General features: G+C 33.7%; 2 protein-coding genes across 3 annotated transcripts; one reads left to right on the top strand and one right to left on the bottom strand.

Annotated features, from left to right (window-relative positions):
• The first annotated feature begins 398 nt into the window (after positions 1-398).
• LOC105343403 (AP-1 complex-associated regulatory protein) lies at positions 399-18,976 on the top strand. 2 transcript variants are annotated; one of them, XM_066066087.1, is made up of 9 exons: positions 399-558; positions 2,010-2,061; positions 13,675-13,695; positions 14,316-14,341; positions 16,604-16,658; positions 17,352-17,521; positions 17,846-17,928; positions 18,182-18,295; positions 18,591-18,976. In XM_066066087.1, the coding sequence occupies exons 1-9, from the start codon at positions 515-517 to the stop codon at positions 18,788-18,790; spliced, it is 765 nt and encodes a 254-aa protein (XP_065922159.1). In that variant the 5' UTR covers positions 399-514; the 3' UTR covers positions 18,791-18,976. The 2 variants fall into 2 exon arrangements, with proteins under 2 accessions (XP_065922159.1, XP_011449080.2); XM_011450778.4 differs by lacking the exon at positions 16,604-16,658 and adding an exon at positions 16,880-16,976 and having other exon boundaries at positions 18,591-18,973.
• On the bottom strand, positions 7,172-12,193 carry LOC105343402 (uncharacterized). The gene is made up of 3 exons (XM_011450777.4): positions 11,541-12,193; positions 9,036-9,182; positions 7,172-8,788 (listed from the first exon to the last, which is right to left on the bottom strand). The coding sequence occupies exons 1-3, from the start codon at positions 11,755-11,757 to the stop codon at positions 8,319-8,321; spliced, it is 834 nt and encodes a 277-aa protein (XP_011449079.2). The 5' UTR covers positions 11,758-12,193; the 3' UTR covers positions 7,172-8,318.
• Positions 18,977-20,234: the final 1,258 nt, after the last annotated feature.

Here is a 20,234-nt window from a genome sequence, read left to right on the forward strand (position 1 = left end):
ACGGTTTTCCTAATTATGAATTATGTCATTTTAGATGCCCTTATAAAAGTCCATAGGATAAACATTGTCGAAAACCCAAGGACGCTGATGATATGCACATGAGTTAAAGGCACTCGTATACGATAAAGTTTACCTCATTATACGCATGGTACGTGTATAATACTTACAGAAACGAGTGCCTGTGAAATAAGGCGAGATGCACCTGACCTGTGAACCCCCTCCCCCTTGGAAAAAAATTTAAATCCAAATAAAAAAGATGTAAATTTGAAATTTAAAAAACTTTTTTTACGTCAAATTAATAAATATTTCAATGAAAAAGAAACATGAAAATTTCTACTAAAACACACTGGTCATTAGCTATACTGGTCATTAACATAGATATCGGGATCAAGATGCATAAATAGCTTACTTTCAAGGCGGAAGTTTTTGTCTGCAATCATGAGACGAAGATGACGAGAATACGTACGAAAACATAATTAAACCTGTCGATTGTTGCAGTTCATTTCAACAAAAGATGGGAAACTGTATAGCGAGATGTTTTGGCATTGCCGATAGAAGGTTGTAACTATGTTAATCCAAATCATTTTGTTTTGAAGTGAAACATGATAAACATGATAAATGTTAATAATATAATGGACCGAATTTCCTCGATATGTTGTCGTTATCGTTGCATAAGAAATTGATAAAGACAAAATTGTAAACTGTCAACTGAAAACGTTACATTGAATAATTATTACCTATGATATATATGGAATTCTAATACTGTAAAAATAACATGACATTTGTTTCATACATGTAACTCATTTGAAGTGATAAAGCATTCACAACGGTTTGGTTGTGACGTGGGATATTGTAAGTTATGTAGGCTACTGGTAACGATGAATTGTATCTGCAGATAAATAATCATATTGCTAGTTTCATATGTGATTTTGTTTATTATATGCACAGTCAAACAACCTCTAAAACATTGTGTGTAAACAATGATCAGATTAACTATGCTGTGTGAACTATTCTCTTTTGAGAAGTGAACACGCACAGCCTACACCCACTTCTGTGGATGTAGGCTATGCCTGTTCACTTCTCAAAAGAGAATACTGTGTGAACCTTTACTTTTTGATGTACATACGTGAGTGACGGTTCTTTCACTGGCACCAGATATAGCTCTCTTGGTATAGTACCTGACTAAAGATCCCAGGATCAAGTGTTTGAATCCTGCTTTGATCATTCAGTATTTCTTTCAGCCTTTTACATTTAATATAATGATCAGATCAGTTTGAATAGCAGTGCCAGATGGCTCAACTGGTAGACTACCTGACTAGAGATTTAGGGGGCATGGGTTCAAATCCAGGCCCCAGGATCATGAAGCTGTCTTAGACTTAAGTCAGAATTTGAATGCATTTTATAAGTTTTATAATAACATACAAGCAAAATTCGAAATATGTTTTAGGATTGTTTGCCTATCTTGTTGCTACCTACACACTTCAAGTGAAAATCTATGGTTAATACATTTTTGGTGAATGATTATAATTTTGATTTAAGCCTAAGATCTTTCATGATCCTGGAGCCTGGTCTGGTCAGTCATTATTTCTCTTGTCCCTTTACATTTGGTGCCATGCCAACCGGGTGAACCCCTTCAGTCGAAGGTTAACTGCTGCCAGAAGAAAAAACCCCAGTGGGATGTTGATTTCCTAGGGTGCAGATCATTCAAGGTAGGAAGAAATCTGATGGTCAGACCAATTCAGCTGCCAGCGCCAGATAGCTTACTAGTAGTTGGTAGAGCATCTGACTATAGATTCAGGGTGCCTGGGTTCAAATTCTGGTCCGTCATTATTTCTCCCATCCCATTACACTTGTATAACTTGCTTTCCATTTTTAACATGATGAAAACAGAGGATTGAATTTTACAGAATCGGTGAAAAATTTATGACCATATTTATTGATGAAACCATGTTTACAAGACTTCAGTCATACTCATTTGATTATCTTATTTGAAATACTTAATGTTTTAGGAGGAAGTACTTAAGAACAAGATACAGCGTGGAAAGGGACTTTTCAATAGAGGTATGATCTGTGTGCAAGTCTTATATAGATTGGGAAAATTATTGACGTTTTTGATCGAAGTGGAAAATTTTTGATATTAATGAAAAAAAAAAAATAAAGAATAATAAAAAGTCAATTAAATTTTAAATTAAAATATTAATTTTATACATATTTCTGTGCCTTAAAATCATCTAACATTATAAAAAATGAAACTGGAATCACAATCAAATGCATTTTTTTTTTACTTTTTATCAAATTAGGAAATTTGTTGTAATTACATTAATAATAAATTGGGAACATTCTGCTTGTTTTGCTATTGGTAAGTGTCTCGATTTTATTGGCCTGAATTTGCATGGGAAGACTTGCTGCAATTAAAGATTAAATATTTGAAATACCGGTAATATTGTTGCATGGTATTAAATGATAAAACCGTTAGATTCTATTACAATTAATATGATACTGCAGGTGATTCTTTGCATACTAGAGTTTCATTTGTAATGTTGGCTCCTGAGTGTGATGAATGGGAGGTAACTCCAATTGCTTTTTCAATTTGTTAGAAATATAAATCAATACTTGCTTTAGAAGAGAAGTACCGTAATTAAAAGTCTGTACTGTGAGTTGATAAAAAAAAAAATGGATGGCATTTGAAAGTTTTGCTCTTCTGCTGACCAGAGAAGACAATTTACAAAATAAATATTGTATATTGACTAGAAAAAAATTGAGTAGAGCATCAAAACTAAACCATGAAACAATGCAAGTATAGATCAATTGCATACTGTTCAATATCTATTTGAAGAAATTTTTTACCCAGAAAATATACATGTATGTTACACATAAAGAATTATATTGGCAGTAAAATTGATGTACATGGATGAGAACTGTACATTTTTATTAGAATATACTGTTGATAAGAAGACAAACTTGGTCACAGAATGATTTAGATCAGTATGGAAGATTATTTTCATATTACCAAATTCTTTTGTGTAATTATGATAAGTATTTCACTTTGATTGAAATTATGTTACCAGATTATTTTTTCTTAAACAGAGTAATTAGAATTCAGAACTAAATGGATCAGACATTAAAGTTTTTTTTGGTGATGGGGGGGGGGGGGGTGTTATTTCTTGTTCTCAATTGGAGCAGATTTAAATTGATTTGTGTACTTTGATGATGTCATATGAATATTGATCACCAGGGAGTTTATGTACTTTACTCAGAAGCCACAAAAACTTGAACATTGAGCATTTTGAATTGGAAATATGTGATCTATAAATTAACATTTGTAAATTGTTCAAAGCTACTCTAATAGGTACAAGCTTTAAGTGTGCTCATTTATTTTTGAAAAATATGAAAATATTTTATTTTTGCTATATGAAATGTGTATATCATCATCACACACTTTTCATATGCTTTTTTATATAAAAAAAAATATTTGGGATGTAGAAGCAAAGCTTTTATCAAGTACATAGAACATTGGGCATAAAAAAACCCTTTGAAGGAGTGGGGGGGGGGGGGAGGAATGAACGTTTGATCTGCCATACAGTGCAGACTTACAAAAGAGTGGGCGTTTTGATGCATCATTCATACAATGAAAAGAGCTTTATTAACAAGCATTAGTATTACTCTATGTTGAAAAGAAACTTTGTATTTTATCTTTATTCTTGGCATACTATAGAATAATCAATTCATGTAATGAATTTTCTTAATTTTTTTTTAAAGTCTGCATTGCGTGAATTAAGGTGCAAATTAAAAATTTGAAAGATGTACTTTTCTTTCAAGATTGCGGAACAAATTATATATTTAAATCTTTCATATAGACTGCAGTATCTGATTAGATCAAATGTTCTATCAAGCAAGAATAGACAGGTCTATAATCTGAAAATGAGCGCATAATAAAAGTTCAAAATTTTATGGCGTTAAATGAAGTATGTTGTAAAAGTACTGGGGGTAAGGTTGCCCTGAGAGAGAGAGAGAGAGAGAGAGAGAGAGAGAGAGAGAGAGAGAGAGAGAGAGAGCGAGAGCGAGAGAGAGAGAGAGAGAGAGATTCTGTTTAAAAGTACTAATGGAATAAAAAAATTGTTCTAGAGATTATGATCGATTTTTAAGACAACTAGAAATAGTGTATGGCTTCAGAATCATATCTAGAATTTGAAGGAAGGATATTTTAAATGAACTGGTGACGACTGTCAATTATCATTAAAAGGTGCATATGGCATTACATCATTCTCCTTATATGCCGATAACTGTTATCAGATTCATACCCTCCCTGTCTGTCAACTGACGAAAATATAATCGTAATTACACGTGTTTGATATTAAGGGATACATGATTTAATCAAAATTACTTAAATTAGGTCCTCTGCTCTCCCTTGTACCGAAATATACACACATTTATAAAATATTGTTCGAGCCTAACCGGGACATGTATGTTTATTAAAATACAGAAGCAGATTGAAAGAGAATGTGCTTTCAGAATAAATCACAAGAATTCAATGTTTAACCCTTGTGCTACATGTAAATGTATGATATAAATAGATCGGTCAATATAACTACAGTACTACATAACTGAGCAACATGGAGCAGCATTTCATTATTTTGTAAACTGGCGTCAACTGAATTCGTCGATGTTAAGATCACAGTTTTATAAGGCAACCTACACTGACCCTTGCTTTATTGGGTTTTATACCACTTATTTCTGCTTCATAACTAATGTGGATTCTGTAATTGCTTACGTAATTATGGAAAGTGCCCTGTAAAACTAAGAATTTTACCCGAATTAAAGTAACCGCATTTTTAAAAATAGAAATCAGATTTGATTGGGAGATACCATTTCAAAGTAGCTTTTACGGTGAGAGATATGTACATTAACTAAAACATATAGTTTTATTGTCGTGAACAAAATACTGAATCATTTCATGGGACGTTAGTCAAATGTAATATTTGAATGACATTTAAAAAAATAACCCTTAGTATATCAGTTTGACATAATGATGATTTTAAGGATGTTGTGTCGTACATTTGGCATAGATTAACCGTATTTGTCCATTTTATTGAGTGTGCGGAACTCCGGGTTGAAAGAATGTAAAGGTATTTCTTGTTTAATATCAAGACACCATTTCACAAAAGGGTTGTATTTGTTGCCATGGCGACATTACATCGCGCTAGATTGATGATGCAATTTTAAAAATCGAGTTGTCTAAAATGCGTCATTTGAATTCATACATTTTGTTGCAACTTACAACAAAAAAGTTTGTATATGCATCAACTTTTGATTTGATGTTAAATGATGCTTGAAAATTAGGCTTTTCTGATGATTTGCGACGATTAAAATTAAATATTTTAATATGAAATGAGCAAAATTTCGTAATTATATGCATGTAAAAGTTTAATACGCAACCATGATAAAACGATTTTTCAATTAGATAATTATGCTAAAGTCCTTGAAAAAAATTTGAATTTCGTGTTTGAAGTCTGGGTTTTTTTTGTTCACAATTAAATTTAAAAGAAAAGAAAAGTGTTTTTTTTAAAGGCGACATTGCTGTGAGCGTGATATCATCGCTTCACGGCCTTGGATATGACAACACGGAAAATGAAGTTTTCTTCTCTTCTCTTTTGTTTAAATCTCTAAACTTTGAGTGGGTATACATGCTTTTGCTTGTCTGCTCAAATATAATAAGTTTTTAATTTTAATCGTTTTTTCTTTCTTCTCACACACATAAACCACGCGTATATGGATTTATTGATCGTCATTTTTGCCGACCGACGATCGCATCATAGGTTTACTCAACAAAGAATATGTCATTATAATCACTTGTGCTCAAATCACAAAACTCAAAGACATTTTAGAGGTTGTTCATTTTGGCTATTGATCAGTCTGAAAGGCTTTATTCAGCGGAGAATTTTATGACTTTTATAAAGACATCTTTCAAGATGACAGCGCGTTTAAATACACATCTAGCCAAAGCTATTTGTCCGTTTTTGGAGTAAAGGGCCGAGGCGCTTAATATTTAATTTTTCACACAGGGGGGTTTTGTCCATGATTTGCTCTCGCAGTAAAAAGAATTTCGCTTGTTGTGTAAGTCTAAAGAGATTTCTCACAATTTTTCCACAGTTTTAAGTCCAAAGAAGTCAGGCTAAAGTATTCTTGTACGTAAACATTATTTTACAAACATTTCTCAGTGATTTTAGATAAAGACGCTTTCTCCTCAAGCTAGAAACGTTTGGAGTCGGAAATTCGCTTTTCAACTTCAAGCTTTCAGCTCACATCCGCTTACCTCATATATTACATAAAATCGGAAAGTCAATAAAAAAAAATTCGGTTACAAGTTTCCTGGGTGTGTGGGGTGCGAAATTTATTTCGGATGTCTTTTTAGTTTTTATGACGATATCTTTTGATAAAACTTATCTAACCTAATGGGTTTTCTGGTAAAAAAAAATTCCTTTTTTTTAATTCGGTTATAAGATATCAATTATTCGTTCACTAAGTGATATAAAATGGGTTTATTCATTGGATTGGCTTACTGCATGCACACATTGACCAACTTTTCATTTTCATTGAGTTACAATCTTTGAACGATATATTGAAGTTTTCGCGTAAAAAGGTGGACTGACTTTATGAAATGAATAATTATTTATTTCCCTGAGAAACTTTAGGTTTTTTATTTAGAAATTAGTTGGATGAAATCATGAAATGACGGATGTCGTAACACCCCACCCCCTTTCAAAAAAAGGGGGAAAGAAAAAGAAAAAACGATCATTAAGGGACATGCACCATTTCACCCCTTGCCCAATAAATGTATATTTACAAACTGTTTACATTTAAAGTTTGGCAATTATATTTTATAAGTACATGTTCATGCACCGGGCGAACAATCTTCTTGGTTTGGCTTCATATCTTATCTTTAACTTTATTTTAGAGAAAACGATAAAGGATTTGTCCATTTAAGATTTTTTCTAGATAGTCTGTAAGTTGATAATTTATGCATCAAAAGAAATCATATTTTTGATTCGGACGAAGACTAACAAAATGGGTGGCAACAAGATTTACACCGCAAGAATTGCCCCGCACTTGACTCAGACGCCGCGCCATATAATTCACAGCTTGGTGTGAAGACCTCTAGAATAACAATCACCCGAGTAACAAAGATTTATTCAACAAGGTTCAACAAGTAATGGAAAAATAAATAAATCACAGACAATATAGACAAATCACAGTCTTATAAAAAATATATAAATAGCATGTCATGGGTGAAGTAAATATAACCAAACATATATAACAATTCATAGTTAAACTTCTTTCTAGCACTTGTGAAATACTGTCAAAATGTTTTCAGTGTGTACTAGAACAGTTTTGTAACAATGGTTCCCACACCGAACAATAACAAAAAACCCGGATAATGTTTATTTTTTGGAAGTAACAACCCCCCCCCCCCCCGGTTCTCTCCAACGAAGATAAAACGAAGTAATGATCTCGTTTAACACAAATCTAGGACGAACATACAATGTTTATACAATTAAGTTAAGTGTCCTGTTACTAAAACGAGGAATAATGAAATATGTTTTGCAATCTCGTTTTCAAAACTTTGACTCCAGAGAAATTTAAGTTTTTTTAAAACACAATATGTATATTCTATATTTTTATATTCATCTGAAAAACCCGATTTCTCTCTCGAAGTTCGTCAAAGAATGGCCATGTTTACCGATTACATTGACAATCATATCATGTGCACTTTTAAACAATAAAACGTTTTTATATATAATGTTTTTCGTTGATAAAGCCCTTTTAGAAAGAAAAAAAGGTTTTCTTTGGATGTTCTTCGACAGATTTATGAAGGTAAATAGTACGACTCTATACCTTTACATCTCAGAGCGATATGCATTTGATTAGAAGACAAAACACCGTTGGAAAGTCTTTACATGCTTTTGACAGACGCCAAGGTACAGCATAATAGTGTCGGATATGGTTTGTCAGTCTTGAAAAGGATATAAAAGAATATTGAATTTTCACTAGAATTTTCGAGACAGATGTGTGTGTTTTTGCATGTATGTGCAACTTTGAGACATTAATGATCGCATATTCCTGATATTTGTTCAAATTTAGTTCCCGAAGTCGTGACACCATCTTCGCCATGCATGCAATGCATTTATAACACACATGCGCTAACTGTTAACTATCCTATATATCGTAGCAACGTCATGGAAATCTCACTCCTTTAGTGGGATCTTTTTAGTTGGATAATTTGAGCTTGGCCACTAACACTTTCAAAAGTCGGCATCGAATTACCTGGCCTTATAATCGTATCTCTGAACCGCCGGGGGAGTACCGTAGCGGCGAGGTGTAGAGGTTGTGGAAAAGTTCCCCACCGAAAGTGGAGTGGTGGAGCGTAAATGCACCCTCACAACGTCCCTCGGTGTCCGGCGCTCCGTGGGGCGGGGCGTCTCGTACTCCTTATACTCCCAGTAGCCGCGCTTTTTCTGTGGTCGGGGGCTCGGGGTGTAGTACTCTGGAGTGTGCTCCCTGTAACGTGGAGGGGGACTCTCAATCGGCGGCAGACTGGGAGACGGCGGTGGTGGAGTCACGCGCGTTTTGGTAGTTTTGTAAATGTTGTTGCGCACGTCTGGTATGAGTAGACACCCGGCCGTTGCAAAGAGTCCCGCGGCGAGCGTGATGAGTCCCAGAGAGTATGAGGTATAAAAGTCAGTCGGAAGAAGAACAGCGTAGATAATCATCCCAATCACAGCTAACAAGGCTGGAAAATTGAAAAATGTAAAGTTACATACAATATAGAATGAGAATAAATCTAGTGTTAGCTCTTGTTCTACATAAATCACTTTTTCTTACAAAGCATGCTCAACTTTTCTCTATTTGACGACCTGTTTGTCGTTGTTTGTTGTTTAAAGTACTATTGAGAATCTTTATAACCATATTATACCACCTCTATTGACATGTGTCAAGGACTGATATAAAGCTTATGAATACTTTTATAAATTAAATACCTGCTACAAACTCAGAGATGATGACGAGGAGGGCGAGACACTTTGACCTGGCGGCCTCCGTGGCTACATAGATACTGTACATCACTGTGATGGGTACCGCCACTATGAGTACTACGATCATCATTCCCAGGGTACCGTCCCGCCCATCTGTAAAAGTCACAGTACCACTCTCAGGGTTGGGTTATACTTTGACATTAAGTGCACAATGATACTTGTAATCATGAATAGATTGTTCGTTATGAGAAGGCTCATGTAAGGTCTCTTGTATCGTTGTGTTAGGGTCCGCATCATGTATAATTTCTGCCTTGTTCGAGAAGTTGTGTCATGTGTTGCTTATATCTGGTTTACATGGCTATATATTTTGGTAAAAGGGGGTGTATCGTGTCATGTTTAGTTTGTTAAAGAAAAGGGGGATTATCATGCATTTTATTGAACGTTGTTAGAGGAAGTACGGCATACTAGTAATATGCAATTTAATATTCCACATCACAATGTCATGTTGATATTGTTGTGAGAGGGCTCAATTTATGTCATGTTTGTATCGTTGTGAGAGGGCCCAATTAATGTCGTGTTTATATCACTGCGAGAGGGCTCAGTTTATGTCATGTTTATATTGTTGTGAGAGGGCTCAGTTTATGTCATGTTTATATCACTGCGAGAGGGTTCAGTTTATGTCATGTTTATATCGTTGTGAGAGGGCTCAATTCATGTCATGTATGTCATGTTTATATCGTTGTAAGAAGGCATGAATCATTTCATGTTTATATAGTTGTGAGAGCGCTCAATTTATGTCATGTTTATATCGTTGTGAGAGAGCTCAATTTATGTCATGTTTATATCACTGCGGGAGGGTTCAGTTTGTGTCATGTTTATATCGTTGTGAGAGGGCTCAGTTTATGTCATGTTCATATCGTTGAGAGAGAGAGAGCTCAATTTATGTCATGTTTATACCACTGCGAGAGGGTTCAGTTTATGTCATGTTTATATCGTTGTGAGAGGGCTCAATTCATGTCATGTATGTCATGTTTATATCGTTGTAAGAAGGCATGAATCATTTTATGTTTATATCGTTGTGAGAGCGCTCAATTTATGTCACGTTTTTATCGTTGTGAGAGGGCTCAATTAATGTCATGCTTATATCACTGCGAGAGGGTTCAGTTTATGTCATGTTTGTATCGTTGTGAGAGGGCTTAATTTATGTCATGTTTGTATCACTGCGAAAGGGTTCAGTTTATGTCATGTGTATATCGTTGTGAGAGGGCTCAATTAATGTCATTTTTGTATCGTTGTGAGAGGGCTCAATTAATGTCATGATTATATCGTTGTGATAGGGCTCAATTACTGTCATGTTTATATATGTGAGAGGGCTCAATTTATGTCATGTTTGTATCGTTGTGAGAGGGCTCAATTCATATCATGATTATATCGTTGTGATAGGGCTCAATTACTGTCATATTTATATATGTGAGAGGGCTCAATTTATGTCATGTTTGTATCGTTGTGAGAGGGCTCAATTTATGTCATGTTTATATCGTTGTGAGACGGCTCAATTTATGTTTTGTTTATATCGTTGTAAAAGGGCTCGTGTCGTATCGTGTTTATGACCATGAGAGAGGGCTTCTGTTCGTCTAGTGATAATCCCTTAACTGTTTATCAAATCTGTGTATAAATATGTTTATACATACGCCAGGTCTGTCTAGTGATAATCCCTTAACTGTTAATCAATTCTGTGTAAGCCTAATCTTACAATAAACTATTCAGTCAAATTTTTAAAGTTATAACCCAGTCCTTTATATACATAACATTTCAGAAGTGTAATTTATGATACATCAAATGTGCCTTGAATTGAGTTAATTGTAGTTAATTAAACCCATAAATAACATGATATCAGTAAATCTGTGTAGATTAAACTTTACGAAAGTTCAAGTGATTGTTAACTTGCAAAGGTCTCGAAGTTGAAGACGGTATTTTCGTTCTCGACAAGACGAGGGTTTATGACATATTCCAATTCATATTAACACGCAATGGACAAGACGTTATTATATAGGTAATCGACCAAACTACCACTGATATATTCATTTCGTTTATATTTTAATCTAATATTCAGGCAAAAAAAAACCCCGGATAATTGACTTCTTTTAAAAGAATTTTATATTTTTTACTTCGGCCCAATAGTTAAAATCTGGAGAAACTGCATAATTTTTTTACCCAGAAAAAAATATCGCTTGGTTTTAGACAGAAATACTATTTTTTGTCTACAAGTTTTAGCCCATTACTGTATCTGGGAATAGTTTTCTCCGACACATCTTTTTTTAAAAATATGCATTATGATTGCTTAATATTTTTTTTTAAAAAAAAAAACCCCAAACAAATACATGTATGTCCAAAGAATACATTAGCGTTTGCGAATGTTGCAAAAGTTGTTTCGTAAAAGGTTGTTTATACATTAAAAGTTCTGTAAAGATGACTAGTTTATATAGGAGCTTGGTTTTAATCTCGACTTACTGTTTTGATAGTCGCTGGTTATGTCAGAAGTCGCACAGCTTCCAGAGGAACAGTCGATCATTTTGAACAGTCCCACTGTGATGTCCTTGTTGTTCTGTACTGTCTGGGTCACCATCCATCCTATGGTCCCGAATCCGGACAGGAACAGGGCCAGTCCGATGTACTGAAACACTAGGCCGATCTTAGCCCACTTTGATGCACTCCCACAATATGCCATCTTTGGAGTTTAGTTTCTCTCTCTCTCTCTCTTTCTTCTGTACACGAGTTTTTTTTGTTTCACTTCCAAACTATACTAGAGTTACATTTTGGTTGAAAATATTTACAAGAATTTCTTTTTTTTTTTTCTTCTTCAAAACACAAATGATGCGCATTCACCGATAATAATCCGACAGCTATTTCTATAAGTCATCGAAACTCTCTTTTGTCTTATTCAAATTTCAGCAAAATACATATGACGTCAAATTGTCTCATAAATCATTTTAAATAAGACCGTCCTTTTTCTGCATAAAGATGGGAAGATCCCACTGAAAGCATAGGGGTATGCTTAAGACGCGATGATGGTTGTGCGAGTACAATCGGGTATGGCAGTTTGCTATTTAATGTCTAGAGCAATATCAAAACGTTTTGAATCCTTTGTCAAAAGGTGAATTGCAGTGTATATTGAATTCGTCATTCATCTGTTGAGATTCGCTTTGCATGACTGTATGTTCGTTCTCGCTTTGTCGAAGTTCTTTAGAGATACAATAAACAACTTTCAAAGAAATAGGTAAATTTTAAATAGTCAATAGAATGTTTTATTGGTAGTCAACAATGATGCTATTAGCTGAGGTCTCGGCTCCCTTTACCTTCTCTATATAGATTGAATACTCTACACTGATGTCCTATTATGTACGACATTACCGGCATTTTCTTGATCACCTGTTAAATACGTTGACATTTGAATATATTTCATATATCAACTGAATATATTCGAGTATACTTAAGTTATTGTGATAAGCCTACTCAAAGCGTTATAATTATCGCAATCGTGTATTGCAATCATGTATATCAAGTCCATAATGAGATATTTACAAAATCGACGATTTTAAAATCGAAGTTGAGTGAAGCAGATTCAAGTAAAACCGAGATAAAACACTCATGATCAGAGATAATTTTCTAAATCCACACATCCATCCTTCCACTCACCCATTCCTGTTTATTTCTTGGTAATATGTTGACCTCATACAAAATATTTAGTTCATAATCAAAAAAATAATAGCTATTATTATAGTGTTTTTTTTCAACGCTATCTAAAAATTAAACAAGCCAAAACTACATGTATCTCAGCGAAATTATGTCATTATTCACATAGTAAAACTATTCTCTTATTTACAGTTTATTGAAAAATACAGTTAAATGAAAATTGAACTGTTAATCACAATTTGATATCATTCTAGTAGGAATTACCGGTATTCATGCGATTCTTTAACGGCATGAACTCTTTGGCTTAGTCTAGTCTTTGTAAAAACTACAAAAATCGTTCGTGGGGTCCCATTTCATGTAAGGAATTTTTTTTTTTTTCAAAAAAAATAAAAATGTAAGGAAATTGAAAAGAGGGTGATGAAACGGATTTAAGTCATGGAAATATGATCGAAGAAATTTTCCATGAATTTTGTTGAGACAGGACTGTTAAATTGCAGAATTTTATCATTATACCAGATCATTTTGATTTGCTATGGTTCACTGTTATTTGAAAACTTGGTAACGCATTCTTACTGAAGGAGAAAGCTTTTTGGTGATCCGTTAGAGGAGAAAATAAAATATGTTGAAATCATATATTATATATGGACGTTGATGTCATGATTTTTTTTTTTTATACATGTACAGTTGTCGATATTATAGGGAATATCAGGAATCGAGTTATGCGATTCTAGATTACACTTTTAGAATCACGAATGCATAACTGCGAATACTATGTACAGTTTCAGATTTTTTTTTCTGATATAGAGGTTTAGTAAAGTTTCTAGCTACAAATAATTACTAGCCATATTTTGATCATATAACATTTTACATTAAAGATTAATTTATGCTTGAACAAATAGATAAATTTAAAGGTTGATTTTAATATTTTATATCAAATTTCTTTCCATTTCAGTTTGAAAATCTCATGGAAGATGTAAGTATTTATATGTTTACTATAGTTGGAAAAATTTAAAAATCGTTTATCGTCAACAAATAGATGCTTTAGTGTATACAATTGCCAAACAATGTTCACTATAATTCTACGACCTATTTTTGAGACAACTCCCTCCCTGGTGGGGATCAAATGCATAATCCTCTAGGTATTGTTGAATTTGAACGTGAAAAATACTTAAATTAATGCAGTAATGCATTTAAATCTATTTTCCTCAAGTTTCGAATAGTAATGATTTAGAATTAGGATTTAGTTAATAAAAGTTAATCGTAAAGGTTCCCAATTTCAAAGGGAAAATGAAATTCATTTTCCATTTAGATAGACAGATTTGATAAGAAGCATTTAAAGAGGTATTTTGATACTATTGGTGCAATAGAGTCAGAATTTTAGAATTTTACACATTTTTCACCACCAACAGACTGAAAAAAATTAAAGTGAATCAATCAGTGAAAAGCGGGAGACACCTCTCTCTCTCTCTCTCTCTCTCTCTCTCTCTCTCTCTCTCTCTCTCTCTCTCTCTCTCTCTCTCTCATCAGTAATGTATAATGATTGTCACATTAAACAAATTGTTTTCAACTAAATCATAAGAATATATTTTACAGGATCCCGTACAAGACGAAGTGACAAGGTAAGATCATCTTTCCAGCAGGTGGGATGATTTTAATATATACTAGCAATTAAAAATTAAATTAAATTAAATGCTCAACGTTGTTTGTCTGTCTGTCTCGGTAAAGATGTCTAAAGTTGTGCTCTCACGAAGAGTTAAAGAGATTTTGGCTATTATACGCGAAGGACAAATGCACCTGGCAATTTAAGTAACTTCGGAAAATGGAACCATCTGTTCGAATAACTAGTATTTGGTTAATTAGCGATGATATGTATTCATCACTCACTTCACAGAGATGTGCTAAGTCTGGAGGTGTAGTAAGTGGGGGCTGAAGAGGCTCATCTGGCCCGTTTGGGACCTCCTAGGCAAAGAAACACACAATCAGAGAAAAGTATATTTAGATGATATAATTGAAATACTTAAATTCCCCAGTTCCTAGTTAATGTCAACAATACACATCAGGCATTGTCGTACAAGTATGCTTGAGCAACATTCGAATCTGACAAGGTCGTTGAATTTTAATCGAATGTTTGATTTCGTGTATAAACTTTTGAATCTCTTTTTCCTGAAGAGTCTGTGCTGTTAGACGAGTATTGACTATCTGTGTAAATATAGTTATAGTTGATTATTCAAGATACATAGATAAACATTTTGACAAGTATTCCGTGGAAGATAGAGAGATGAAAAGATAGTCTTTATCTTTTGAGACTTCCTTTGGAACACCTACATTAAAGTACGGTACATGTATCAGAAATCGTTTTCTTTTCTTTAAATTTACAACATTCATTTTACACATTGTGACAATGGATTCGCTGCAATCTATGTTAACAATGGAAAAAAAAATGTGAAAATGAATGCTTTTTATCATTCGTTGTTAAAATTTTTAGCTCGCCCATACACGTAACAAAGAATCATTTTCAGAAGTGGTCTTCGTGGTATGAAAATAAAATTAAAGATTTTAGGAAGGAGAGACCGATTGCTCCAACTCATTAAAGAGAGAAAGAGCCCAAATAATGTGCCCAAAAATTACACATTAAGTAGATCTTGAATTAACATGTTGTTAATAATCAGTTCATATTCAATCGACATCGATACCATTCAGCAGTCAGAGAGCAACTAATCAATCTTATTGAAAATTATTTTTATCTTTTCTGAAGGTGTTTATTAATGTATGTATTTGGGGAAAACATTTTTTTTTAAAGTTAGCAATGAAAATTTGATTTTAAGGGAACTTTAAACTTCATTGCAGAATTGCAGGGTAAATAAACTTATGGAATAATTGATTGAAACTGTAATGAAAATAGATTGTGAAAATGAGTTAACCATATGGTTCTAGCATTCTGGGTCCCTGTTTACCGTCATACATACGTTTATCTTTGATGAACCGTTGTATGAAATGTATTTGTTGATTTAATTTTTAACAATACACAAAAACACTTTCAATCCTTCAGGGTTTTTTTCCATAAGGATGTTAAATTTTTTCTCTATGTCAAAATTAGTTTAAAATTATGATGATTAATAGTTTTGTGTAAATTATGATGATTAATAGTTTTGTGTATCTCAATCATAAAATAAATATTTATTTGGCTTATATTTCCACATGTTAAACCCCTTTGATTGAGGTCTGTGGGAATTGCTATTTTCTTCTCTATTCTAGTTACGTGTTTTTCTGGCCTATACTATTGTGTGTGTAGTAAATACATTGACAAATCAAAGGATGGTAAACAAATCCAGACGGAGCGATTTGTTTAGTTTATATATGGGATTTCAGAACATGTATGTAACAGTTATAGAGAAATTATAATGCGCTATAATGTTGGATTATTGAACACAAAACTATTTGTAACTAAAAATTCCACGAAGTTGTGATAATGAGATCATTAAAAATTTTCTCAAACTTTTTTTTAAACATAATTTTTTTAAAATTTTCTTTTTTAAAAGTTTAAAAAAGTCGTATTTTTAGGTTTGCAGATCAACCAGTTTGTGTTACGACATGATTATGAAATAGATGTAAACATACTAAACATCTTGGAAATCCATGTTATTTTTTATTTGTATTGCTCGCTTAGCTGATGTATCATTGAAATGAATGCTTTTAGTATGGTTATGTTTTCATTAGTGCATCTGACATTTTCCTAAACATCAATAAGGTATAAATCTATTTTCAATTCCTTGGTGTATGAACTTTTAAATATCAGTGTAATAAAAGAGATAATTCATATTTTTTTTAAGAGTTGAAATGCCTAAACACATCAATGCTCTTTTTTGTTTGAAAAAAAAAAGAGGGCAGCTAGAACTAAGGACCGCTCCCTTCACCGTGTCCCGGTACGTGCGTGTGGTAAGTCTGCATGCAGAACCCTGACCAATGAACCGTGACAATCGGCGTCATCTCACTGGGTGTCGTACGCAATCTGGAACCTCAAAAATTAATTTCTCTTATCGCCTTTTGATGTTGTGCATTACTGTATTTTGCAGATTCATACTACGTGCTTTGATAGAAGCAATCCAACCATGTTGGCTTTCGTTCATGGTCTTGTATTTTGTTTTTGTTTGTGGTAGATTGGTGACCGAAAGAGAAAAACAGCTATTGGCTTCCAAACAGTACACAAATCTGATTCACGAGCAAAAGCGTATTGACGCAGAAATAGATAGTAAGGTGAGAGTTATTGGCTATGGGCACCAATCAAACCACGCATGCGCGTTATTTAGTGGTCACATAAGTATGATTATTTCAGAATCTTTAGTTTTAGTTTTGGTTTAGTTTTTACATTGTCGCACGTTTTCTTATATAAACATACTTGTAAGACGGTGGTAAAAGTAAAACGGTTGCAATTAGAGGTCCTATATTTTGACTTGACATTTCTTTAAGAAAATGTTATTTACTTCTTTATTAAAAAGTATAATGACGTGAACAAACCCTATAAGGTTGCAGAATTGGAATACCTCTATGTAGTTGTTGTATATGTACTAGAATTTCATCTTGTATCTATAATTAGTTTATATTCCCAAACATGTTACTTGCTTTTTAAAGCTTGCACAACAGGAAGAGGAACTTCGACTAGAAGAGGAGAAGTTTTATGAAGCAAAACGAGAAGCCGCACGGATTGCGAAGCTACAAAAGGCCAAGGAGAAGAAGGCCAAGACCTCTGCACCAAGCGGTAGCAAGTCCTGGCTCGGAGAAAACGAAAAAGACTGGGATGTGTGAGGATCACTTCATTTCATACTTATATTTCTCAATTCATTGATGACCTCTTTGTATTTAGAACCATTTTAACAAAAGCTTGGACTTCGGGTAGTTGTGTCACACAGCCATGTGACTTAACCCTGTCTATTCCATTGCTGGCCACTCAGTCATTCTTTTTGAAATCAACAAGATTTGACTGACTTATGAGCTAAGACTACGCAATCTGTGTATATTTCACTTGAAACCAGTGTCTAATTTGTTTTGATGAAAGAAATAAATAATTACGTCCTACTGAAAGTCCAAGGTCTTGTTTCTAACTTCTGTCTATCTTATTTCGCTAGGGCCGGAGGTGAGGATGATTTTGAATTGTTCTTGGCCAACGTGAAAGCAAGATCATTGAAAACCACAGCAAGGCTCCGAGAAGGTATTTTGCATCTTTTCAGTTTATCATAAGCCCTATTAAATGTGATTGCTCTTTGTTCGAAGTGCCTCGTTCGAATTGCCTCGTTAATTTTGGTTGCTTTTTATTACAATTGCAAATTTTGGATTATTATCTTGTTGGAAGAACTGGAAAATCAGCGTCTCGCAATTGCCGCGGCGAAGAGGTGTAATTGTTGTCGCTATTTTAAAATTTTCATATTTTTATTCAATTAAAATTACATTTTTTTTTAATTTAGGAGATGGACAGAGTTCCAATAGCTCTGTGCAGACGACGACTCATTCTAAGGACAGATCTCAGGCGGACGGGTCCTCGCTAGATCTGGAGTGGGAGCACGAAGAAGGCACAGACGGTACAGACAGAGTGTCGTTCATTATGAAATCTCCGTCATCTCATTAAAAGGGCGATATTCAATCCGACTCGTTACCAACGATAATTGTTAACAGCTATTGATTGACAGATATTAAAATAGCGTAAAGTTAATCCAAGAGTCTTTTATGGGAACGTCTACATGTCTGCTTACACCTGGGTTTGAAGAGAGAGAGAGAAAAAAATCAATAATGATTCAATAATGTTGAGGTTTGAAAACAGAATTTTGTTTATATAAAAGATAGTGAATATTGAAGGATTTAATAATTATGTTTTAGGTCTTGGACAAGTGAAAAAGGACAAATCTTCTGCAGACGAAAACGCGGTTTCGTCGTCCTCAACTCAAGAGAGACAAAGTCCCGTGAACTCTAACGACCTGGAATGGGACAATGACTTTGTGTCAGCAGAAATTAACACGAGTGACACGGCCCAGCTCCTGGCGGCCGAAATGGCCATTCAAAAGACGGCATCTCGTTGACGGAAGTAAAGCAATAATCATGGCTCCACAACATGTTGTTGTTAGCGTTACAACGTCACGTGCCAGTCATGTGACAAAAGGCATAGACTTATTTTTGCTTCATTGTTTTCTTTTGGGGCCAATATTTTATATTATGAAGTGGTTTATAGTGTAATGGTTATATTTTTGTGTTTATTTTATATATGTACATTCTTTATCTATACTATATTATATTAAAATAATAGACTCGAATTTTTTGTCTTTAATACCGAGAAATCGGAAGAATACTGTCTTTTGTTTTATATATTTTAAACATAATTGGTACTTGAAGATTACCAATTTGTTTTTATTTTTTCTCAGTTAAGCTTCGCTAATTAATAATCAACGAAAATTCCTCAAAAATTCCCGGAAATCACTTGGATTTTTTGGATTTTACAATTTTGCGCTTGCGCAATACATTCACGCTAACGGGATCTTTAGTTTACGTTTCCACAATATCACATCTGCATGAATAAACTCAGAAATGATAATACATATACGGGTAAATTTTCATTGGACTTTTGCTATATATTCTGTTCATATATATTAATGATTTCTTATGAGAGAAAGTATAAAATAACAAATATACATTTCAAGTCCATGTAAATACTTAATTACTTTTGTCTTCGTGATGACAAAAAATATTTGATTACATGCGAAAAAGTTACACTATATTTGTTAGAGTGAAGATAGAGTATGTTTTATCGTAAAAATGAATAATGTCCTACGGACCCAGTTTTACAAAGAAAATACGTGTACGTTGGTGAAAAGGTGTTGAATTCTTCCATTCTGTGGATTAAATTTTTTAGATAAAAGGTATTTGCAGTCTGAAAAAGGTTTGTTGTGATGAATTTGACTGTTATTTTCAAGGCAACTTCATTAACTTTCTCCATAATCGTTCCGGAGCGATTCTGCAATTTTCTGCTACATTACGGGTATAACGGAGGCATTCTAACTGTGGGGAGTGCCTTTCCCGAGACACAGTTAGATTTACCAAACTAAGGAAAGTGTAGTGAAATTAATACCATTATTGTAGGCTTATAGCTTTGTTATGCAAATTTCAATAATAAACTGTGTCGATGTACCTATTCGTAAGTGTCCGATATGCAATGTCAACCCGTGCACGCACGGGTCAAAGTCTAGTTTTCAATAAAATATCTTCATATACTACATATTATATTGATTATGTTTTCCCCAAAAAGCTGTTTTTAGAGAAAATTATGCAATTTTTGGATCAATTTGTTTGTAGAAACTTAAAAATCACAAAAGGAACAAGTAAAGGAACCGTTTCCTTATTTTAAACCTTTTATTTAAAAGTTAAACAAGTTGTGATGTTGTATATGAATATTTATTATAACTGGATACTATAAATAAACAAAACAATTACATGACAACAGTCAGATTTTCTGACGTAATATAACAAACC

This window comes from Magallana gigas, chromosome 7 (genome assembly GCF_963853765.1).
Source record: "Magallana gigas chromosome 7, xbMagGiga1.1, whole genome shotgun sequence".
NCBI lineage: Eukaryota > Metazoa > Mollusca > Bivalvia > Ostreida > Ostreidae > Magallana > Magallana gigas.

Excerpts from the sequence above, each read along its gene's own strand:
- LOC105343403 (XM_011450778.4), top strand. The coding sequence starts at position 515 with ATGGGAAACTGTATAGCGAGATGTTTTGGCATTGCCGATAGAAG. Across the intron at positions 2,062-13,674 it reads AAAGGGACTTTTCAATAGAG|TTTGAAAATCTCATGGAAGA; the intron begins GTATGATCTGTG and ends TTTCCATTTCAG. Across the intron at positions 13,696-14,315 it reads TTGAAAATCTCATGGAAGAT|GATCCCGTACAAGACGAAGT; the intron begins GTAAGTATTTAT and ends TATATTTTACAG.
- LOC105343402 (XM_011450777.4), bottom strand. The coding sequence starts at position 11,757 with ATGGCATATTGTGGGAGTGCATCAAAGTGGGCTAAGATCGGCCTAGTG. Across the intron at positions 9,183-11,540 it reads AACCAGCGACTATCAAAACA|ATGGGCGGGACGGTACCCTG; the intron begins GTAAGTCGAGAT and ends TGACTTTTACAG. Across the intron at positions 8,789-9,035 it reads CATCTCTGAGTTTGTAGCAG|CCTTGTTAGCTGTGATTGGG; the intron begins GTATTTAATTTA and ends TCAATTTTCCAG.